Source organism: Stegostoma tigrinum, chromosome 8 (assembly GCF_030684315.1).
Source record: "Stegostoma tigrinum isolate sSteTig4 chromosome 8, sSteTig4.hap1, whole genome shotgun sequence".
Lineage (NCBI taxonomy): Eukaryota > Metazoa > Chordata > Chondrichthyes > Orectolobiformes > Stegostomatidae > Stegostoma > Stegostoma tigrinum.
Genome location: NC_081361.1, coordinates 81,996,267 through 82,022,013, shown reverse-complemented (window position 1 = coordinate 82,022,013; position 25,747 = coordinate 81,996,267). Strand labels below are relative to the sequence as shown.

The window sequence follows — 25,747 nt, the reverse complement described above, 5'->3', positions numbered from 1 at the left end:
AAAAGATCAGAATGGTGGCAATGAACTCATTTCTTCCTCCCAATAATAAAGAATGGCTTTTTCCTTTACCAATCAGTGATTGTTGCCATGGCGACTTGGACTTACCTCACTGCTTCACGAAGTGCTCCTCGCTCACTGAGAGTGGAGTGTTTGATGTCATCAAAATCATTCTCCAGCTTCTCATGGCTCTGGAATAAACCAGGTAAAAACATTTTCCTTTAAGTACTTACTTTCATGGTCGCATTTTAAAACAGATCCCCTTTTCTACCAACATATTCTCTCAAGTCTTTCCGTTGCATAATCAAAATTGACATTATAAACCTGCCAAAAGTCAATCTTATTCACAATGTGGTTGTCATGGAAATCTTATCACTAACTCACCATGTATGAGAGGGACACATACGAGAAGACAACCATGGATATCTGATTGCAAATATCTCATTTTATTACGAACCTTAATGTATGAAACATATAGAACTATTCATGTCATGCTTACTTTTATTTAAATAGTTTGTCTTCCCTAAGGCATTTGTCCACGAACTTGAAAAACCAGCTGATTTAGAGTCAGTGTTTGTAAACTGGGTGTACTGTAAATATCTCCAGGACAAGATGAATCAGAGAAATATAAAAGGTAAACAAAACACATAGGAAATGACACTGTTTATACTTGTTTTACATGCTCTTTTGAGTTTTAGGATAAGACAGAGACACTTTTAAAAGTGTCAGGACTCGATAGAAGTGTTAATTTACTTATAAGTTAAGAAAGGGTTTTTTTAACTGAAGTGGGAAAATATTCAGTGCAGCAGAATGTAAAAAGCCAAACCATAAACAAGATCATATGCATAAAGAGTATGTACAAAATGTAGGTAATTTCTTCCAACCTATTCCCTTGGGCGGAAGATACAAAAGTTTAATCACACATAGCAACAGATTCAAGAACAGTTTCTTCCCCGCTATTGTTAGACTTTTCAATGGATTTATTGCATTGTGTCATATCTCAAATTTTAAATTTAAGGTTGATCTTGCTCTTTGTGCACTTTCTCTGCAGCCATAACATTGTACTCTTTGCTCTGTTCTTTTACCATAATGCGTGTATGGTATGATCTGTCTGTACTGCACACAAAACAAAACTTTTCACTGTACCTAGGTATATGTGACAATAATATATCAAATTAAATCAAAATAAAATAATTGAATGGGGGTGGGGATTTTGGAGAGACGGCAAAAGAGAAGTAGAACATTGAACAAAGCATTTTAAAGCAAAACGTCAAATTCAGAATAATTTGAAGATTATTCAGATTTATTGCATTGTGTCATATCTCTTCCTGCACGACTGCTTGTGCAACACTGGATGTGTTGTTGCATTTATTTGTATATCGGTGAAACACAACTTCCCATGAATGTGCAAAGTAATCACAATGGCCCGCAGCATCTGGCTTATCACTACATTCATGATAGAAAAATGCTTCCAATCTCATTTCTTCGTCTTTAGTAGAACATAAACCTGACTTCCATTAACCCAAGAAAGCACTGAAAAAAAGAAGCACATTTGTCATCTCTTCCTTCATTATTCACAGAAGGTCAGGTGCAGCAGACGATTTGTCGTTCCTAATCCTCAGCAATTTGTAATTCAGAAAGACCTCTGATGTAGTTTGGGGAAAATAAAGAGGGACTCAGTAGAAATATTTTACAAATGGATACCATTGTTATCCAGAGGATGATGGTCTGATCACATATCTATGCCATCAGCTAATACTGCACACATCCACCCATGTCACTATCTGTGTCTCATGTCACTATCTGTGTCTCAGCTCGGCTGTTGGTGAAACCCTGAGTCATTAGCTCCAGATGTGGTCATTCTAATACAGTCATGACTGCCTCCTGTTGCCCACATTGATCCCACACTGAATATAATCGGGCCCAAAAAATGCCACTGAAAACACCCCAGCTGACCCAATCTCTGGAAACTCTGAGCAAGTTAAGTCCCTCTCAGCCAGTAGAAAACCTGCTGGAGTGGATCCCCATTCCACGGAAGACACTTAGTTCCAGGATTTGTCTCAGTAGTCAGGCAGGCTTGGTTCTGGTAGCCATGATGGAATTCCATCCCTGAGAGCTACCAGCCAGTCTCAGTTCCACAATGCTGGAAATACACTTTGACTTTCATCACGGATCATTATTGAGTCACTGTAGTAAAGTAAGTGACGGGAGCTTGGGAAGGCAGTAAGGGGTGGGGGTAGGGGTTTAGGCCTGAAATGCCAGCTTTCCTGCTCCTAAGATGCTGCTTGGCCTGCTGTGTCTGTCCAGTTCTACACCTTGTTATCTCAGAGGAAGAGGTAAATGGGTGGCTCTGACCAGAACCACCCATTCCTAATGCTAGGCCCTTGACTGGACACTAGATAGGTTGGGAACTTTGCTCACTTGGGCATAGGACATTGAGGATGACCTTACAGAGGTTTATAAAATATAAAGGGCATAGATGAGATAAAGACCAAAGGTCTTTCTCTTAAGGTAGGGATGTTGAAAACTACAGGGCATATTTTTAAGGTCTCAGGAAAAGGATTTAAAAAGGTGCTTGATGGGCAACTTTTTCATACAGAGAGTGGTTTGTATGTGGAATGAACTTCCAGAGGAAGTAGCAGATGCAGGTACAGTCACGATATTTAAAAGACATTTGGACAGGTACATGAACAGAAAAGATTTAGAGGGATATGGGGCAAATGGGGCTAGTTTAGATTGGGAAGTCTGGTCAGCCTGGACCACAGGGCCTGTCTCCATGCTGTATGACTCATTGACGCCATGATTCCAAATACCAACCAGTCCTCCCCACCCTGCCTCTACCCAACCCAGCCCAACTAGGCTGTTAGGTTTGCTGTTTGGTCTTCCATATGGCAAATTCACTACTCACTGTGAATTCAACCAACACTCAGTCAGGAATGCCATCTTGATCTTCCCAACTCTGACTTTATCAGGATGAGGTAGGAGGCCTTCCACAACCCTCCTACCTGATCAAACAGTTACCCTGCCTCCAAGCTTGCTGCTCTGGGTTGGTTTTGGACATTAGGTTCATCCATCACCCTGTGCTTACTGGCCTACTATGGCTTCCAGTGACTATAAGATTCTCATCATTATTTCCAGATCCCTTTAAGACCTCCCCCAATTTCTTCTTGCTCTGACTTCTTCCAAACCCACAACCCTTTGAGATATCATGTGCTCATTTAATTTTGGCTTCCTGGTCATCCGTAATTTTAATTGTTTCACCAATTGCCAAGGCTCTATGCTCTGAAATTCCATTGTTCCATCTCTCCACCTCTTTTCCAACCTCCTCCTTTTAAATGCTCCTGAAAACCTGCAGCCAGCTGCTCTAATTTCTCCTTATGTTGCTCAATGTAAAACTTAGTATCGTGCCTTAGGATGTTAAAGTCAATACATAAATACATGTTGTCGTTGCAAATGTGCTACCTGTCACAAACACTGTGGTTGTACTTGCCGATGACATAAATCTAGTGAAGGTGGTACATTGAAAAGCTGAGCAGGATATGCTGCAGGAGATTTTGAATGTGTTTTGCAAGTAGGCAAACAGGATGCAGGGGAAACTAAATGTGAAGAAACACGAAGTTCTCCACCATGGGCCAAAAATATTTAGAGGACATGTTCATCTGTGAGGCGCAGCAGTGAGCCTTAATGAATGGATTTTCAAGAATAACACCCCAAAATGAAGCAAAAAGTTGAGACTTAAAGCTGGACTTCTGTAACAATTACAATGTGCCATTGACTATTCTGAAGAGAACTGAAATGCTTATTTTTTAAAAAATATTGAAACAATCACGTTTTATTTTGTTCAAGTCTTGCATGAATAAACTCCAGTAATGCTGATTTCAATAGCTAAAGCTTAGTTTATAGTCCATAGAGTCTATAGATTAGTTGGGGAATTTACAAAGGAATGCTCCCTGGTGCTTCTGTGTTCGGAATCATGCCAAGGTTCATAGTTATGATTTTGAGAGGTCAGTCATCATTGCTCCAGGGATGAAGATCATCAAATTTTTACAATGCAGAAGTGACCATTAGGCCCATCAAATCCGAGTCAATCCTCCACACAGCATCCTGCCCAGACCCAGCCACAGATCCTACGTCTCATAATGCTGAATTTAGCATGGCTAATGAAACTTGCCTGTACATCCCTGGACACTACGAGCAATTTACCTTGGCCAATCCGCCTAAGCTGCACATCTTTGGCCTGCAGGAGGAAATCAGAGCACCCAAGAGAAGCTTATGCAGACATGGGGAAAATGTGCAAACTCCACATAGTCACCTAAGGCTGGAATTAATCTGGAATCGCTGGCACTGTGAGGTAGCAGTGCTAACTGCAGAGCCTCCATGCCACCCTGAACTGCAGAAATTCCTCAGACAAGGATGCTCAGTGCAACAATCATCAACTGCTTCACCAATTTTTGCACTTCCTCCATCATAGAGGCAGCACAAGAACTGAGGAATAGGAATCAGAATAGGAATAGGAATTCCTTAACTAATAGAGATAATAGGAACTGCAGATGCTGGAGAATCCGAGATAACAAAGTTTGGAGCTGGGTGAACACAACAGGCCAAGCAACATCTTAGGTTGTGCTCCTAAGATGCTGCTTGGCCTGCTGTGTTCATCTAGCTCCACACTTTGTTATCCTTAACTAATACACTGGTTATGAGACATCATGGACACACGACTTCAGCAGTTCTTGGAGCAATTGCAGATCATGTATATGTAGTCTTGGTGAGATGAAGAGTATCATTTTCATACCACACAGCATTGAAATTTATAATATATAAGCAGCCAGGGACATTTATTTCTACACTGAGGGAATAAGAGGCTGGTTGGAAATTTCATAACCAAGCATGGTCCAAGGTTTATGAGCAGTGGAGCAACCTTATTATGGACACAGGAACTTCACTGCAAAGGACTATGAAACAGATCCAGCATAAGCCAGGCCAAGATCGCAGAGTTAAGGGGGAAAATATTAAGATAAATCTTAATAGCTTGTGCTAAACTGCAGATGAGGGCAGGTAGGTATTTGAGGGAGAAATGATAGGCTGCTGAATCAGGGAACATTTAAGTAGCAATATCGCGTATATGGACCAAGTGACTTAAATTTCATTTCAGGACTTGGCTAGTGGATAATAAAAAATATTAAAAATAATGACCTTCTTCAACATAATGATTAACTTAATTACCTAAATAGTATTTATATCAAACTAAGAACAAAGAAAAGAAAATTACAGCACAGGAACAGGCCCTTCGGCCCTCCAAGCCTGCGCCGATCAAGATCCTCTGTCTAACCTGTCATCTATTTTCTAACAGTCTGTGTCCATTTGCTCCCTGCCCATCCATGTACCTGTCCAAATATATCTTAAAAGACGCTAACGTGTCTGCGTCTACCACCTCCGCTGGCAACGCGTTCCAGGCACCCACCACGCTCTGTGCAAAGAACTTTCCACGCATATCTCCCTTAAACTTTCCTCCTCTCACTTTGAACTCATGACCACTAGTAATTGAGTCCCCCACTCTGGGAAAAAGCTTTTTGCTATCCACCCTGTCTATACCCCTCATGATTTGGTGGACCTCAACCAGGTCCCCTCTCAATCTCTGTCTTTCTAATGAAAATAATCCTAATCTACTCAACCTCTCTTCATAGCTAGCACCCTCCATACCAGGCAACATCCTGGTGAACCTCCTCTGCACCCTCTCCAAAGCATCCACATCCTTATGGTAATGTGGCGACCAGAACTGTACACAGTACTCCAAATGTGGCCGAACCAAAGTCATATACAACTGTAACATGACCTGCCAACTCTTGTACTCAATACCCCACCCAATGAAGGAAAGGATGCCATATGCCTTCTTGACCACCCTATTGGCCTGTGTTGCCACCTTCAGGGAACAATGGACCTGACCACTCAGATCTCTCTGTTCATCAATTTTCCCTCGGACTTTTCCATTCACCGTTGGGAGTTGCTGCTCAGTCCTGTCAATACATGCTTTTATTTAAGCCCCTCCCTATCTAAATTGAATGCCATAACCACGATAACAAAGTGTGAAGCTGGACAAACACAGCAGGCCAAGCAGCATCTCAGGAGCACAAAAGCTGACGTTTCGGACCGAGACCCTTCATCAGAGAGGGGAATGGGGAGAGGGTTCTGGAATAAATAGGGAGAGAGGGGGAGGTGGACCGAAGATGGAGAGAAAAGAAGATAGGTAGAGAGGAGAGTATATGTGAGGAGATAGGGAGGGGATAGGTCAGTCCAGGGAAGACAGACAGGTCAAGGAGGTGGGATGAGGTTAGTAGGTAGGAGATGGAGGTGCGGCTTGGGGTGGGAGGAAGGGATGGGTGAGAGGAAGAAAAGGTTAGGGAGGCAGAGACAGGCTGGGCTGGTTGTGTGATGCAGTGGGGGGAGGGGACGAACTGGGCTGGTTTTGGGATGCGGTGGGGGAATGGGAGATTTTGAAGCTTGTGAAGCCCACATTGATACCATTAGGCTGCAGGGTTCCCAAGCGGAATATGAGTTGCTGTTCCTGCAACCTTTGGGTGGCATCCTTGTGGCACTGCAGGAGGCCCATGATGGACATGTCATCTGAAGAATGGGAGGTGGAGTTAAAATGGTTCGTGACTGGGAGGTACAGTTGTTTATTGCGAAACGAGCTGAGGTGTTCTGCAAAGCGGTCCCCAAGCCTCCGCTTGGTTTCCACAATGCAGAGGAAGCCATACCGGGTGCAATCGATACAGTATACCACATTGGCAGATGTGCAGGTGAACCTCTGCTTAATATGGAACGTCATCTTGGTGCCTGGGATGGAGGTGAGGGAGGAGGTGTGAGGGCAATTGTAGCGCTTCCTGCGGTTGCAGGGGAAGGTGCCGGCTGAGATGGGGTTGGAGGCAGTGCAAGCGAACAAGGGAGTCACGGAGAGAGTGGTCTCTCCGGAAGGCAGAGAAGGGTGGGGATGGAAAAATGTCTTGGGTGGTGGGGTCGGATTGTAGATGGCGGAAGTGTCGGAGGATGATGCATTGTATCCGAAGGTTGGTGGGGTGGTGTGTGAGAACAAGGGGGATCCTCTTTGGGCGGTTGTGGCGGGGGCGGGGTGTGAGGGATGTGTTGCGGGAAATGCGGGAGATGCGGCCAAGGGCGTTCTCGACCACTGCGGGGGGAAAGTTGCGGTCCTTGAAGAACTTGGACATCTGGGATGTGCGGGAGTGGAATGCCTCATCCTGGGAGCATATGTGGCAAATGCGGAGGAATTGGGAATAGGGGATGGATTATTTGCAGGAGGGTGGGTGGGAGGAGGTGTATTCTAGGTAGCTGTGGGAGTCGGTGGGCTTGAAATGGACACCAGTAACTAGCTGAGAGATAATGGGAACTGCAGATGCTGGAGAATCCAAGACACAAAATGTGAGGCTGGATGATAGCTCTCTGATGAAGAGTCTAGGCCCGAAACGTCAGCTTTTGTGCTCCTGAGCTGCTGCTTGGCCTGCTGTGTTCATCCAGCCTCACGTTTTGTTGCCCAGTAACTAGATGGTTGCCTGAGATGGAGACTGAGAGGTCCAGGAAGGTGAGGGATGTGTTGGAGATGGCCCAGGTGAACTTGAGGTTAGGGTGGAAGGTGTCCCAGTCACAAACCATTTTAAGTCCCCCTCCCATTCTTCAGATGACATGTCCATCATGGGCCTCCTGCAGTGCCACAAGGATGCCACCCAAAGTTTTCAGGAACAGCAACTCATATTCCACTTGGGAACCCTGCAGCCCAATGGTATCAATGTGGGCTTCACCAGCTTCAAAATCTCCCCTTCCCCCACCACATCCCAAAACCAGCCCAGTTCGTCCCCTCCCCCCTCTGTACCACACAACCAGCCCAGCTCTTCCCCTCCACCCACTGCATCCCAAAACCAGCCCAGCCTGTCTCTGCCTCCCTAACCTGTTCTTCCTCTCACCCATCCCTTCCTCCCACCCCAAGCCGCACCTCCATCTCCTACCTACTAACCTCATCCCACCTCCTTAAAAATAACAGTTCCCATTATCACATCCCACAACCAGCCCAGTTCGTCCCCTCCCCCCACTGCATCACAAAACCATCCCAGCTCATCCCCTCCCCCCACTGCATCCCAAAACCAGCCCAGCCTGTCTCTGCCTCCCTAACCTGTTCTTCCTCTCACCCATCCCTTCCTCCCATCTCAAGCCGCACCTCTATTTCCTACCTACTAACCTCATCCCACCTCCTTGACCTGTCTGTCTTCCCTGGCCTGACCTATCCCCTCCCTACCTCCCCACCTATACTCCCCTCTCCACCTATCTTCTTTTCTCTCCATCTTCGGTCCCCCTCCTCCTCTCTCCCTATTTATTCCAGAACCCTCTCCCCATCCCCCTCTCTGATGAAGGGTCTAGGCCCGAAACGTCAGCTTTTGTGCTCCTGAGATACTGCTTGGCCTGCTGTGTTCATCCAGCTCCACACTTTATTATCTTGGATTCTCCAGCATCTGCAGTTCCCATTATCTCTGAATACCATAACCAGTTGTTTTGTCATTGTGTCTCCCTCAATTTTTTTTTGCATAGCTTCCCCGTAAATGTATTCATACTGTTCACATCAACCACTCTCTTTGGTAATAAGTTCCACACTGTCACCATTCTCTAGATAAGGAGGATTTTCTCTGATTTATTGGTGATTATCTCATATTAGTAACCTCTTGTTACACTCTTCCCACAAGAGGAGTCACTCTTTCAAAAGCTTTCAGAATTTTACAGACTTCGACTTGGCCATCCTCATATCCAGCCTCCCTATCCTTTCCTGACACAGACATGCACAATTTGGGTAACATCCCAGTAAATCTTCTCAGTGCGCCTGTATTCTTTTCACAATATGGTGATCAGAATTGCACTCAAAACATCATCTATACATCACTGATTCATTTTGTTCAGATGGTTTGCAGACAGAAATTCTCTGAAAATACTGCAGCCAGTCTACTGGATAGAATATGAAAGTACAGGCTGGAAATAAGGTGTGATGAGCAGAAGCCTCTGTGTAAAATGTCACTCTGTGCTATGGTGTACTGGGCACCATGAGTCTCGCTCAACAAAAGACTTCGACTGAAAATGGGAAAATGCCACCAAAGGTTTTAAGTAGGGAATTGTACAGTGACGGGCCTTTGTGACAGCAGAAGGGAACAGAGAGTGGGCTGCTTGAAACACCCACACAGCCATTCATCGTGTCAGAGGTCATTATAAACATTAAACAGCAGGGACACAATGACTGAAATGACAAAAATGTTGCAAACAACATCACCAAAAGATATTGATACTCTATGTTCGTACAGGGATGATATTATTAAACTGGAGAGGTCTCAGAAATGATTTCCCAGGAAGTTGTCGGGAATGGAGGGTTTGAGTTATAAAGAGAAGCTAGATAGGCTGGGACTTTTCTCATTGGAGCATAGGAGGTTGAGGGGCAACCTTACAGAGGTTTATAAAACCATGGAGGATATAGATAGGGTGAATAGCAAGTGTCTTTTCTCTAGCATGGGGAACTTCCAGACGAGGAGACGTATTTTTAAGGTGAGAGGAGAATGATTTTAAAAAGACCTGAGGGGCATTTGTTCTTACACAGAAAATGGTTTTGTGTGTGAAATGAACTTTCAGTGGAAGTGGTGGATGTGGGTACAGTTGCAATGTTTAAAAGACATTTTGATAAGTACATGAATAAGAAATGTTTGGCGGGATATGGGCCAAGTGCAGGCAGGTGGTCTGGTTTAAGTTTGGGATTATGGTTGGCATGTACTTGTTGTTTCCATGCTGAATAACTCTCTGACTCTATATCCAGGATGTCCCTTGGAAAATGCTCAAAATTGTCAAAATTTCAAGTTTCCTTAGAGCTTTGAAAAGTAATCCCACCCACACCATCCAGAAAATATATTTTTTCTCAGAACATTGAGAAATCCATTTGGCCAACTGTCTCTTTGCCCTTTGCCAAAACTGCCTAGTGGCTGCTGCCAGCTACATTTTTCATATGTTGATGGTGTAACTGCTGGTTCTCCAAAAGAAAAGATTAATCTTCAGGATTTTCTCGTTTTGAAAAATCTAACCTAGACTACCTTGATTAAAAAAAATCCCTCGCAATCGTTTTGTCCTCCTGTTACTTTTAGTTTAATCTCCCTCCACTCTCTCATTCTTCAAAAGGACACATTAAAATCAAAGCTTGGCTGCCTATTCCAATGAAAGTTAAGATATACCATAAAACCAAGGATTATCATCTAATTATTCCAGGCTATGATGTGTGAAGAAATATTAGTTAAGAATTAAGCTGTTTTATGCAAACTGTGATTAGCGATTACAAAAGCAATGCCTGATGGCATGGTAGATGTTGATTTGATAGTATCTTTCAAAAGGGAATTCAATAGCACAAAATTGCAGGGTTATGTGCTTAAGTCATATTGTGGAATGAATGAGATTCATCTTTGAAAGAGAAGACTTCATGGTCTAAATACTTCTTGTGCTATATTTATCTATGATTCCATAAGAATGGCTAGTTTCTGCATTAATCAGAAATAACTTAATGAAATTAAGAAAGCACATGACTGAAATGGAATCCATATGTACTATTTAAAGATGGCCACAAAGTTGTAAAAGCATGGGAGATATGGTAATATATTTAGTTTTCACTGGCAGGAAGTGCAAAGTAGCATCTTACACGGAGATAAATATGACATAAACTGGCATCAGTGGGCACATAAATAATTTTAGGAACTCAATCAAACCAAATGGGGCGTGCTTCATTTTAGTGAAAAATAAAGAACCCATTGGAAGGCTTTAAGTCAAAAAGAGCATAAATCCGATAATAACAAATTATTGATTGCACCAACAAAAGGCCAGTAAGCTACCATTTGACCTTTGTGTGTGTCCCCTCATTCCTTTTGATCTGCCATTGTCAGGGCAGAAAATTTAGAATTCCCTCCATAACACTTTCTGTCACTTCACTTCCCTCCTTTTAGTTGAAGCCCACCTTAAAAGCAAGCATTTATTCAAATGTAAGATAACAAAGTGTGGAGCTAAATGAGCACAGCAGGCCAAGCAGCATCTCAGGAGCACAAAAGCTGACGTTTCAGGCCTAGACCCTTCATCAGAGAGGGGGATGGTGAGAGGGAACTGGGATAAATAGGGAGAGAGGGGGAGGCGGACCGAAGATGGAGAGAAAACAAGATAGGTAGAGAGGAGAGTATAGGTGAGGAGGTAGGGAGGGGATAGGTCAGTCCAGGGAAGAACGGACAGGTCAAGGAGGTGGGATGAGGTGGTAGGTAGGAAATGGAGGTGCGGCTTGAGGTGGGAGGAAGGGATGGGTGAGGGGAAGAACAGGTTCGGGAAGCAGAGACAGGCTGGGCTGGTTTTGTGATGCAGTGGTGGAAGGGGAGATTTTAAAGCTTGTGAAGTCCACATTGATACCACTGGGCTGCAGGGTTCGCAAGCAGAATATGAGTTGCTGTTTCTGCAGCCTTCAGGTGGCATCCTTGAGGCACTGCAGGAGGCCCATGATGGACATGTCATCTGAGGAATGGGAGGAGGAGGTAAAATGCTTTGCAACTGGGAGGTGCAGTTGTTTATTGCGAACCGAGCAGAGGTGTTCTGCAAAGAGGTCCCCAAGCCTCCGCTTGGTTTCCCCAATGCAGAGGAGGCCACACTGGGTACAATGGATACAATATACCAATTGGCAGATGTGCACGTGAACATCTGCTTGACATGGAAGGTCATCTTGGGGCCTGGGATGGCGGTGAGGGAGGAGGTGTGAGGGCAAGTGTAGCACTTCCTGCGGTTGCAGGGGAAGGTGCCGGGTGTGGTGGGGTTGGAGGGGAGTGTGGAGCGGACAAGGGAGTCACGGAGAGAGTGGTCTCTCCGGAAGGCAGACAAGGATGGGGATGGAAAAATAGCTTGGGTGGTGGGGTCAGATTGTAGATGGCCGAAGTGTTGGAGGATGATGCGTTGTATGCGGAGGTTGGTGGGGTGGTATGTCAGAATGAGGGGGATCCTCTGGGGGCGCTAGTGGCGGGGACTCATATTCCACTTGGGAACCCTGCAACCCAATGGTATCAATGTGGACTTCACAAGCTTCAAAATCTCCCCTTCCCCCACCGCATCCCAAAACCAGCCCAGCTAGTCCCCTCCCCCCACTGCATTCCAAAACCAGCCCAGTCTATCTCCACTTCCCTGACCTGTTCTTCCTCTCACCCATCCCTTCCTCCCACCTCAAGCCGCACCTCCATTTCCTACCCACCACCTCATCCCGCCTCCTTGACCTTTCCGTCTTCCCTGGACTGACCTATCCCCTCCCTACCTCCTCACCTATACTCTCCTCTCTACCTATCTTGTTTTCTCTCCATCTTCGGTCCGCCTCCCCCTCTCTCCCTATTTATTCCAGTTCCCTTTCCCCATCCCCCTCTCTGATGAAGGGTCTAGGCCCGAAACATCAGCTTTTATGCTCCTAAGATGCTGCTTGGCCTGCTGCGTTCATCCAGCTCCACACTTTGTTATCTTGGATTTTCCAGCTTCTGCAGTTCCCATTATCACATTTATTCAAATGTTACTGTATTGCATTTTCCTGCTTCTGGACTAATTTTTGTCTGGTTATCCCTTGCGAAAATATTTTTGAACATCTTACATAAAAGGTTCTGTATAAATGTAAGTTATTAATTATCACTATGATAAAAGCATTGTGGCTGCTCTGGCTTGGTATTATCATATTGCTAATGTACAAGTGTAACAAAATCTATTTGAAAATTGTCAGTGGTTATCCGTGATTCCTAGCTTCTTCTGCACAAGTATATTCACATTGGGCGTTTGGTATCAGTCAGGCTAACTAATTCATTATAATGCTCAAAGTTTGTGTCGAACATCATGTGAGTGCTTGATTAAAGCAGGTAGGAAATACAGAAAAAAAAACTTTGAAAAACTAACTATAACATTGAAACATGATATGCGGATTTTCTAAAATTAAATTTCAGTTATTACATGCTTACATTGATTAAAAGGTGAAAAACATCATAAGCTGATGGCAATTTTGTGTAGCGAGTACAAGTTTTGTTACTGCACAATATTCACATCGATATACAAAAGTAAGTTTTCAAGAGCCCTATTTTGATTTTATAATCTAAAATGAACAGCCACGGACATTGCATAATCTGTCAACATAATATGGAAAACAAGGTGAGAACGGTATGTGGAATTATAAATTTTTATTTTTCTTCAATATGTAGCATTTTTTTTCATCTCCTTTAGGCTTTTCGGTTCCTGTCCTTTTATATACTATTAGCTTACTTAGAATTTACCGCACAGGAACATACTATTCATCGAACAGTTTTGTTCTGCTTTTCCTGCTCTGGAGGAATCTCCTCCTAACTCAACACATTGGACTTTTCCAGCATATCTTTTGATTGAAGGATCAGGTAATAAACTAACAATCCCTTTTAATTCATCCGAGCTATCCATCACAACCACTCCAAGGTTCACAAACTCATAACTCATATTAAGGAGCTCCTCCTGAATTCAATACTGGATTATTAGTGAATATCTTGCATTTATAGTTCCCAGTTTTATACTCCCTAACATTGGAAACAATTTCTCTCAATTTCTCCCTCCAGCATTCTCCATAAATTAAAATCCTCTATCTGGTCACTTACAATCTTCTGTTTTCCAGAGATCATCAACTACTTCAGTTTTTTCTGATAACTGTACTCTCACAGTTTTGATATCATCCTTATAAGCTTTATTTTGTGCTGGAACCAATGCTTGTAAACCCTCATATATCTTTATGTAACATGAGATAATAAAGTGTGAAGCTGGATGAACACAGCAGGCCAAGCAGCATCTCAGGAGCAGAAAAGCTGACGTTTCGGGCCTAGACCCTTCATTAGAGAGGGGGATGGGGAGAGGGTTCTGGAATAAATAGGGAGAGAGGGGGATGTGGGCCGAAGATGGAGAGAAAGGAAGATAGGTGGAGAGGAGAGTATAGGTGGGGAGATATGGAGGGGATAGGTCAGTCCAGGGAAGATGGACAGGTCAAGGAGGTGGGATGAGGTTAGTAGGGAGGAAATGGAGGTGCGGCTTGAGGTGGGAGGAAGGAATGGGTGAGAGGAAGAACAGGTTAGGGAGGTAGAGACAGGCTGGGCTGGTTTTGGGATGCAGTGGGGGGAGGGGATGAACTGGGCTGGTTTTTGGATGTGGTGTGGGAAGGGGAGATTTGTCTCAGACTGTTCCTGCCTCATCAAAATCATCTCCACCTATCTGGACTCCATTTTCTCCCCTTTGGTCCAGGAACTCCCTACCTACGTCCGTGACACCACCCACGCCCTCCACCTCCTCCAGAACTTCCAATTCCCTGGCCCCCAACACCTCATTTTCACCATCGATGCCCAGTCCCTATACACCTGTATTCCTCATGCAGATGGCCTCAAGACCCTCCGCTTCTTCCTGTCCTGCAGGCTGAGACCAGTCCCCCTCCACGGACACCCTCGTCAGCCTAGCCAAACTCGTCCTCACCCTCAACAACTTCTCTTTCGATACCTCCCACTTCCTACAGACAAAGTGGGTGGCCGTAGGTACCCGCATGGGCCCAAGCTATGCCTGCCTCTTTGTAGGTTACGTGGAACAGTCCCTCTTCCGCACCTACACAGGCCCCAAACCCCACGTCTTCCTCCGTTACATTGATGACTGTATCGATGCCGCCTCTGGCTCCCCAGAAGAGCTCAAACAGTTCATCCACTTCACCAACACCTTCCACCCCAACCTCAAGTTCACCTGGACCATCTCCAGCACATCCCTCACCTTCCTGGACCTCTCAGTCACCATCTCAGGTAACCAGCTTGTAACTGATGTCCATTTGAAGCCCACCGACTCCCACAGCTACCTAGAATACACCTCCTCCCACCCACCCTCCTGCATAAATTCCATCCCCTATTCCCAATTCCTCTCGCCTCCGCCGCATCTGCTCTCAGGATGAGGCATTCCACTCCCGCACATCCCAGATGTCCAAGTTCTTCAAGGACCGCAACTTTCCCCCGCAGTGATCGAGAACGCCCTTGACCGCAACTCCTGCATTTCCCACAATACATCCCTCACATCCCACCCATGCCACAACCACCCAAAGAGGATCCCCTTGTTCTCACACACCACCCCATCAACCTCTGGATACACGCATCATCCTCCGACACTTCCATCATCTACAATCCGACCCCAATACCCAAGACATTTTCCTATCCCCACCCTTGTCTGCCTTCTGGAGAGACCACTCTCTCCGTGACTCCCTTGTTCGCTCCACACTCCCCTCCAACCCCACCACACCCGGCACCTTCCCCTGCAACCGCAGGATGTGCTACACTTGCCCCCATACTGCCTCCCTCACCCCCATCCCAGGCCCCAAGATGACTTTCCAAATGAAGCAGAGGCTCACCTGCACATCTGCCAACGTGGTATACTGTACCTATTGTTCCCGGTGTGGCTTCCTCTACATTGGGGAAACCCAAGCGGAGGCTTGGGGACCGCTTTGCAGAACACCTCCGCTCGGTTTGCAATAAACAACTGCACCTCCCAGTCGTGAACCATTTTAACTCCCCCTCCCATTCTTTAGACGACATGTCCATCATGGGCCTCCTGCAGTGCCACAATGATGCGACCCGAAGGTTGCAGAGACAGCAACTCATATTCCACTTGGGAACCCTGCAGCCCAATGGTATCAATGTGGGCTTCACCAGCTTGAAAATCTCGCCTTCCCCCACTGCATCCCAAAATCAGCCCAGCCTGTCTCCGCTTCCCTAACCTGTTCTTCCTTTCACCCATCCCTTCCTCCCACCTCAAGCTGCACCTCCATTTCCTACCTACTAACCTCATCCCATCTCCTTGACCTGTCCATCTTCCCGGGACTGACCTGTCCCCTTCCTACCTATTCACCTATATTCTCTTCTCCATCTATCTTCTTTTCTCTTGATCTTCGGTCTGCCTCCCCCTCTCTCCCTATTTATTCCAGTTCCCTCTCCCCATCCCCCTCTCTGAAGAAGGGTCTAGGCCCGAAACGTCAGCTTTTGTGCTCCTGAGATGCTGCTTGGCCTGCTGTGTTCATCCAGCTCCACACTTCGTTATCTTGGATTCCGCAGCATCTACAGTTCCCATTATCTCTTTCTGTGATATGTATGTTTTATTTATTCCTTCACAGGATGTGGGTCATATTTCACATTGGTTTCAAACGTATTCAAACGTATTTCAAACTTTGAAATTCAATATCATCAGCAATAACTCACTAATCAGTATGATTGTCAAATTCCATATCACTGTTCATGGGGTTCTATCGGTCCTCATGTGACAGATGAGCCAACGCTAGAGCCTCGTCTCTGACACCATATTTGCCAGGTGTTTCTGGGAGGTGGAAGTGATCTTTGGCCTTGAGATCATTGGCTTTCCTTCCTCTGGTTTCTTTTCTGTATTTTTTTTCTTGGTGCTGGATGCTCGCAAATAATTGTGCCTCTTCATACAGGAGATTTGCCCAAGTCGATCTCCCATGGATTCACTTTTATGTTGCATATCTTCAGGAAAGCCTTCAATACGTTCTGAAATGCTTCTCTTGTTCTCTTCTTGTCTGAGTGTGTTTGGAGGTTTTGTTGAAGACATTGTTGGAAGTTCCTTAGTCTTGTTGAGCCTTGAGGTTGCTCAATGTTGAACACTTTTCTGAACTGATTCTTTGCCTTCAGTTGCTTCTGGTGGCATCCGATGGGCATTGAGGAGTGGATAAGCCATTTGTGCGGGACAAAAATGAAGTTGCTGGAAAGGCTCAGCAAGTCTGGCAGCATCTACGAAGGAAGCAATCATCCGCACTGGTCATCGCTGTGGTAATGAGGATGTCCTTCAAGTCTCAGGGTCAAACAATGATGTAATTGATCATATGTCAGTGCTTCAATCATGGATGCCTCCAAGAAGTCTTGAACTTGTCTTTTTAGTGGAACAGTGTGCTGGTGATGACCTGCTAGCATAAGAACATAACAACTAACAGCAGGAGTAGGCCATCTGGCCTCTTGAGCACGCCCTGCCATTCAATAAGATCATGGCTGATCTCTTTGAGACTCAGCTCCACTTACCAACCTGCACATCATCACCCTTAATTCCTTTACTGTGCGAAAATTTATCCAGCCTTGCCTTAAACACATTCAGTGAGGTAGCTTCAACCGCTTCACTGTGCAGGGAATTCTACAGATTCACAACCCTTTGGGTGAAGCAGTTCCTCCTCAGTCCGACATCTGCTTCCCTTTATTTTGAGGCTATGCCTCCTAGCCTTAGTTTCACTTGCTAGTGGAAACAACTCCCCTGCTCCACCTTACCTACTCCCTTCATAATCCTATATGGTTCTATTAGAGCTCCCCTCATTCTTCTGAATTCCAATGAGTATAATACCAGCCTACTCAGTCTCTCCTCATTATCCAACCCTCTCAACTCTGGAATCAACCAAGTGAATCTCCTCTGCACACGCTCCAATGCTCGTACATCCCTTCTCAAGTAAGGAGACCAAAGCTGCACACAGTACTCCAGGTGTGGCCTCACCAGGACCTTATACAGCTGCAGCATCGCCTCCCTGTTTTTAAACTCCATCCCACTAGTAATGGCAGACAGAATTCCATTTGCCTTTTTAATTACCTGCTGCACTTGTCATCCTACTTTTAGTGATTCATGCACAAGGACACACTCGTCTCTCTGCACAGCAGCATGTTGTGATTTTTTTACCATTTAAAATACAGTTCATTTTTCTGTTATTTCTACCAAAATGGATGACGTCACACTTATCAACAATAACAGGAACTGCAGATGCTGGAGAATCTGAGATAACAAGGTGTGGAGCTGGATGAACACAGCAGGCCAAGCAGCATCAGAGGAGCAGGAAGGCTGACGTTTTGGACCTAGACCCTTCTTCATTTTCTGAAGAAGAGTCTCGACCCGAAACATCAGCCTTCCTGCACCTCTGATGCTGCTTGGCCTGCTGTATTCATCCAGCTCTACACTTTATTATCTCACACTTATCAACATTGTACTCCAACTGCCAGATCTTTGCCCACTCACTTAGCCTATCTCTATCCCTCTGTAGGCTTTCAGTGTCTTCTGCACACTTTGCTCTACTACTCATCTTAGTGTCATCTGCAGATTTTGACACACCACACTCAGCCCCCAACTCCAAATCATCTATGTAGATTGTAAACAATTGCGGTCACAACACTGATCCCTGAGGCATACCACTAGCCACTGACCACCAACCAGAAAAACACCCATTTACCCTTGCTTTTTGCTTTCTACTAGTCAACCAATCCTCTATCCATGCCAATACATTGACTGTAATACCACAAAACTTTATCTTATGTCGCAGTCTTTGGTATGGCACCTTGTCAAATGCCTTCTGGAAATCCAGATACACCACATTCACAGGTTCCCCATTATCCATCATGAAAGTAATGTCCTCAAAGAAATCCACCAAATTCATTAAACATGACCTACCCCTGCATGAACCCATGCTCGGTGTTCCCAATGGAAGAATTTATATCCAGATGCCTTGCTATTTCTTCCTTCAAGATAGATTCAAGCATTTTCCCCACGACCGAAGTTAAGCGAACTGGCCGATAGTTACCTGCTTTTTGTCTACTTCCTTTTTTAAACAGTGGCATCACATGGTCTGTTTTCCAATCTGTAGGAACCACCCCAGAGTCCAGTGAATTTTGGTAAATAATTACTAGTGCATTTGCTATTCCCCCATCACCTCTTTTAGTATCCTGGGATGCATTTCATCAGGGCCAGGAGACTTGTCTACCTTTAGCCCCGTTAGCTTGCCCAGCACTGCCTCCTTAGTGATAATGATCATTTCTAGGTCCTTAGCTTCTATAACATTCTTGCCATTAATTTTCAGCATGTTATTTGTATCTTCCACTGTGAAGACCAACACAAGATAACTGATTAATGCCACAGCTATTTCCTCATTCCCAGTTATTAAATTGGCCTTCTCTTCCTCTAAAGGATCAATTTTTGCCTTCGCCACTCTTTTACGATTGACATATTTACAGAAACTTTTGCTGCCTGTTTTTATATTTTGATCTAGTTTATTCTCATAATCTATCTCACTTCTCTTTATAACTTTTTGTGGCTCTCTGTTGGCCTTTAAAGATTTCCCAGTTTACTAGTTTCCTACTAATCTTTGCTTTTTTGTATGTTTCTTTTTAATCTGATGCTTTCCTTTATTTCCTTAGACATCCATGGCTGGCTCTCTCTTTTCCTACAGTTCTTCCTTATCACTGGAATGTACTTTTGCTGAACACTGAAAAATTGTTTTGAAAGTCCTCCACTGTTTTTCAATTGACACACCATAAAGTTTTTGCTCCCATTTTACCTCACCTAGCTCCTCCCTCATCCCATCATAGTCTCCTTTGTTTAAACACAGGACATTGGTACTGGAGTTAACCTTCTCACGCTCCATCTGTATTTTAAAATCTATCACACTGTCATTGCTCGTTCCAAGCAGATCCTTACCTGTGAGATCATTAATTATTCCTGTCTCATTATATAGGGCTAGATCTCGGATAGCTTGTTCTCTCATAGGTTCCATTATATATTGTTCAAGGAAATTATCATGGATGCATTCTATGAACCCCTCCTGAAAGCTGCCATGGCCGACCTTGTTTGACAAATTGATATATAGATTTCTGCACATATGGTGAGCAAGAGAATCTTAATGGTGTTGCAATTCCTGACTCCTTCTTTTCAAATAGCTCCTTTCCAAAGGTTGGGTGGGGAAGCAGTTGTTGAAGTCCCCGAGGAGGTTAATCCCAATTTGTTCATAGAGATGAAGCCCTTTCATCAGCCTTCCAGGCTGTAATGCAACCTGCTAAATTCATATCAAGTCAGATAGAGACAAGATTCTGATGCCGTAACTTCCTCGTTTGTCATTCAATATTCTCGGTGGAAATTATCAGATCCTGAATACTCTTACTTTAAGTATTATTTTTTCTCCATTTGCAGTCTTAAAATCTATATTGAGTTCAATATGTCCTGTCCCTTCCATAAACTTGTTTCCTGTACATCACTGAGATTCGATCATCCTTTGCCATGAAAATAAGTAAAAAATACTTCTTTCAGAAATCTCAAAACTCTGTGTGGTTTTTGAATGTTTCACATACATTTTGCTCCAATAGAAATGAAAGGATATGGAGCCTGTTTTACAATTTGGATTGGAAACCTGACGTCCAGATCTATTCTGGGTCTCACCTCCACACCTCATCTGTGTAGCCAGTATCATGATATCTTCAAATTCTAACCTGTTAATTGGGTAAGAGGCAAGCTCGATGCTTGGCTCATGATGCCAAACATTTCTAGGAGACAAAAACAATGGTCAAATGCAATCCTCAAAGGTATACAGCAGCTATGAGGGGGTTTGTTGCTGTTTTGCAAAATTAAGGAGGCAGGAGATTAAAGGGATCATAGTCTAATGGCACAAAGAAACGGTCAAATAGCCCATGAAATGGTATTACACCCACTCTGACATAGTAATCCATTTTGGCAAAATATTTTCTTTAGCAGTGATGTGAATGGTTGGCTCTCACATTGCATCCAACAACTCTGTATTAATGTACATCAGAGTGTTAGGGTTCTGCAATGTCCAATCTCAAAGCTCTCATCTCTCACACAGCATTACAGGCCTGCTTAAGTGGGAGCAAACTGGAACTGAACAGATTCCTAACTCCCTATCCTTGCACTGAAATTAGCAACACACGCTGAAACAATCAGAGAGGTGTCATTTTGAAACATGTCCACTCCAATTTCGCTCCAGTGGGTAATTGAAAAGCCTGGCCATGGATTATACCCACAGTCTAAGTTACAAGCCAATTTTGATTGAACTTTTCATGCAATTGCTTATTTTCGTGTAGCTTATGAAATGTCAAGATGAATCTCAGTGTCCATCAATGTAACCAGCTCAACATTTGCAATGAGGCTAATGGTGAGACAATACTGAAGTTGGAAGTAGCAAACTACATGTAAATATGAAGAGAACATGGAACTTGATAGGGTAGATGCAGATTCTCCATCGTAGGAGAGTCTGGGACCATTGGGTATAATGCTGTCTAAGGGGCTGCCCATTTAAAACAGAGATGAGGAAAAGTTTTGTCTCTCAGACAGCAATGTATCTGTGGAATCTGTAAAATCATAAAGGGCTGCAGAAGACAGCCCTGTTCTATACTGGGCAGTTGCAAGACTCAGGTTAGAAATAAGCAACACATAATACTGTCATTGTCAGCAGGTAAACAGGGAGGTTTTATTCTGTAGCTATGCAATCTGTAAAAGCTCAAAACAAGTCTGAACAAGCCTGCAAACTAGCTAATGAGCCGCTAATGTGATCTGCCAGTACTTACGGATTTACCTCATAAAAGGGACACTCACAAAGTACTTTATACCAATTTTAACACAGAACTGGTTTGTTAATATTTAAGGCTGAGATAGCTAGATTTTTAACCAGTAAGGGAGTTAGGAGCTATGGGGTATTGGGAAGAAAGTGGAGCTGTGGATGATCAGATCATTCATGATATTGAATGGTAGAACAGACACAATAGGCTGAAAAGCCTAGTTCTACTCCTATGACACCCTGCCTTATTTGCTAATAATCAAATGTAAATGCATACATATACTCCTCTTGCTACTTGGAAAATCAGACTTTTTTTTCTCAACTTTGAGAATCCCATTTCTCCAATTTTGCCATATCTCCCCAGTGGTCTTAGTGCTTGGTGGCGTGCAATGAAAACAATCTGTCTCTCAACATTGACAAAACTAAAGATCTGATCATTGACTTCAGAAAGAAAGGAGGAGAACAGGCCCCCATCTAAATCAATGGAACTGAAGTTGAGAGGGTGAAGAGCATTAAGTTCCTGAAAGTGATAATTACTGACAACCTGTCCTGGACTTCCCACGTAGAAACAACAGCCAAGAAGGCACAACAATGCCTCTTCTTCCTCAGGCTATACAGGACATTTTTCATGTCCATAACATCCCTCACCAACCTCTGCACATGCACCATTGAAAGCATACTGCCTGGGGGCATAATGGTTTGGTATGGCAACTGCTCTGCCCAGCACTGTAAGAAACTACAGAAGGTGGTGTGCACAGCCCAGACCATTATGGAAGCCAACCTTCCATCCATGGAATCCATTTACATGGCTCACTGTCACAGAAAGGCTACCGACATCATCAAAGATCCATCGCACCCTGCTAATGACCTTCTACAACCTCTTCCATCAGGCAGAAGATACAGAAGCCTGAACACACGCATAAACAGAATCCCCTTCCCCTCCCCCCTTTCTGAAGAAGTGTCCAGACCTGAAATCTTTCCTGCTCCTCTGATGCTGCATGGCCTGCTGTGTTCATCCAACTCTACACCATGTTATCTCAGATTCTCCAGCATCAGCAGTCCCTACTATCTCCAGGTTCAGGAATAACTTCTTTCTGGCCATTATCAGACTGATGAATGGACTCTCTAGCCTCAAATAACGCTGATCTTGCCAACATCGATCTCATCTAGTGCACGCCCTATGCAATGTAATCTATATACCTCCGTATAAGTCTGTTTTATCTGCATGTCCTTTGCTTACTATGATCTGCCAGTACTGCTAATAAACAAAGATTTTCACTGTATTCTGGTACATGTGACAGTAACTCAATCAATCAAATTAACCAACATCTTTCAGGACCTGAAAGAATTCCACCCATTGATGTTGGAGAACTGCATATTTTCTTGTTTCAAAGCAACTGCTGTTTCGATGTTGCTGCTCCTCGATCCTGCTGAACTAATATGTGGCCGAAAGTGGCAGATTACATTCAATAGCCCAACATGAAACTCCTTTGAAATTAGCTGAAAAATGTTAGTTTACTAAACATTTTCTCAACAGACAAGATCTAGTTTCATCATGTGTGTACTTAGGATCGTTTAGAAAAATATAACAGCCAAAAAAGATTATTCAAAGACCGCACTAAAACATCCCATATAAATGAAAACATATTGTCACAGTCATCTACATTCAAACACAGAGCACGATCATTCCAACTACTTGAATTACAGTGTATAGATAGCACAAATTCAACAAGAAAGAATGTTTGATTTCACTCCCTCTACTATTTACGTTTTATACGAATTTCAATATTAAATTATATTTATTTTGGTCAGCAATCAATCATTTTGTTTTCACAAGAGAACAGTACAGCAGCACTTGTTCAGTAATATTTTACTTTGAATTCAAGGAATTGCTAGAGGCACTGGTGTCTGTTCTGATTTTCACCTCAAAGCAATATTGAGTTCAATCACTTCACTTCAGTAAATTGCAATCACCTTGTTCAAAATCAATGTACACATGTCTCTCATAAATGAAAATCAAGACCTTTGCAACATCCTTTGGGCTGCAACCAACCATTATGTCACTGCCAGTCGGACTAACACAATCTAATAAGGATGTCTTTTTCATCCATTGGATTTGAAGTAGAGACAAGAATCTATTCCTCAGGATCAATATGTCATCAAATTTGGAATTTAATACCAAAATGTATCTGTGTTTTCTAACAGTCAAAAAAAAACATTCTTTCACACTTGTATAAAACAAATGCATATTATTAAATCTTGATATGGATAAAATGGATCAAAAATATAACATATTGTATATTCTCACTTTTAGATCTTTGAACATCCCTTCCTGATTCCTAAGATGATTGGCAACTTAAATGACTTAATCATCTTTTGCACTATCCTTTTCTATGCACACACACACACACACACACACACACACACACACACACACACACACACACAAAGCACACGCGCGCGCGCACAAGCACACGCACCTTTTCCCTTACTTAATGTCACAGAAATGGAACTTAATCCATTCCAAAGCAATTGATTGAGTCCATTGAGATATAAGTTTCTTGATAAATGCAACATGACGGAAAAATTGATAAATACAAGAGTAGACCCTCAGATGGGGAAATACTTTTTAGAACAATTTGATTCTAATCCTGTTGTATCACAAAGTACAGTTAGTTATGCTGAATACTCTAAATTGTCATGTTAATAATCACTTAGAGATTAAGAAGATATTTTAAGGCTTCTCTCTTCTTGGAGGTTTAAAATTTCTTGTCTCCATTAGATTACTGTGTGCTGTGACAACGAACATTTTATGTGGCCAATTGAAAAAAGTAGGATCAATCTTTCTAAATGGAACTTGACAAGCCAAATTATTACCAATTCATCAAATGAAGCCTCTTCTTAAAATCTGGCAAGGCTCTAAATGCCATTTCATAGAAGTAGCATATTCATAAGAAATGGTTACACTGGACAAATTACACCCCATTTTGCAAATCTTAGTAAACTATAGCTGTTACATATATCATTACTCTCAGGTATGTAGCAAGGACATTCTCCCTACATCTTGGGACAAGAATTTATTTAAAGTGCTTTAAAATGTCTGCTCCATGCTTCCAGCAACTTATACAGTTTGTTTGCTTTTCTCTGATTCCACATGGCAATAAGGGTTAATTATTTGTTCTTATAATTTGGAAACTTAGGTCTTAAAGTGGGCCAAAACATATGTATCTTTAAGGATAATAAAAGCAACAATACTGATGCCGATGATTTGAAATACAAACAGAAAGTGTTTGAGAAACTCCAATGACTGCTTTTCCCTCTCTCACAGGTGCTGCCAGAAAGGTTGAGTTTCTGTTTTCTTATACCTTTAAGTTTGATTTATATTTATATTTGTGTGCTTTAAGAAGGGGCAATACAGGCACAATCTTCCCAGACCCCGGGGCTACGGTGTCAGTTAGAAAATTAGGGATATCAGTGGAAATGAGATTTTGTACAATAAGGGGAAGATGTCCAATTCTCCAACCATGTTTTGCAGGGTGAGATGGGAAACTTGCTAGTGGGTGGCAAGGGGTCTATTTGCATCAATTTTCACACAAAAGCATGCCATTGGTACCTAATCTCACCTTATTAATATGTAGTTTCCCATTCGCCCACCAATCAGATATAAATGAGACACTGACAGTTCCTGACATGAAAGTACCTGGTAATTCGAGGTTACTGTTTATTCCTCTGGGCATCCAGCTTGACAGCAATCATTAATACCTCAGGCTAAACTCCATAGCAGCAAGTTCCCGCATTTTCCTGTGATAATGGCAACTGCAGATGCTGCGGAATCCAAGATAATAAAGTATGAATCTGGATGAACACAGCAGGCCAAGCAGCATCTCAGGAGCACAAAAGCTGACATTTCGGGCCTAGACGCTTCATCAGAGAGGGGGATGGGCTGAGGGTTCTGGAATAAATAGGGAGAGTAGGGGAGGCGGACCGAAGATGGAGAGAAAAGAAGATAGGTGGAGAGAGTATAGGTGGGGAGGTAGGGAGGGGATAGGTCAGTCCAGGGAAGATGGACAGGTCAAGGAGGTGGGATGAGGTTAGTAGGTAGGAAATGGAGGTGCGGCTTGAGGTGGGAGGAAGGGATGGGTGGGGAGGAAGAACAGGTTAGGGAGGCAGAGACATGCTGGGCTGGTTTTGGGATGCAGTGTGGGGAGGGGAACGGCTGGGCTGGTTGTGTGATGCAGGGGGGGGAGGGGACGAACTGGGCTGGCTTTGGGATGCGGTGGGGCAAGAGAAGATTTTGAAGCTGGTGAAGTCCACATT

At 43.6% G+C, this 25,747-nt stretch overlaps 1 protein-coding gene across 5 annotated transcripts in view; it reads right to left on the bottom strand.

The window, feature by feature from the left end:
* dpyda.1 (dihydropyrimidine dehydrogenase a, tandem duplicate 1) overlaps nucleotides 1-25,747 on the bottom strand; it is an 837,290-nt gene that overhangs the window by 569,603 nt on the left and 241,940 nt on the right. For all 5 annotated transcript variants that reach the window (XM_059648043.1, XM_059648046.1, XM_059648045.1 and 2 more), the window contains one exon: nucleotides 106-188. In XM_059648043.1, the coding sequence (XP_059504026.1) occupies nucleotides 106-188 (83 nt within the window). The remainder of the gene's footprint in view (nucleotides 1-105; nucleotides 189-25,747) is intronic.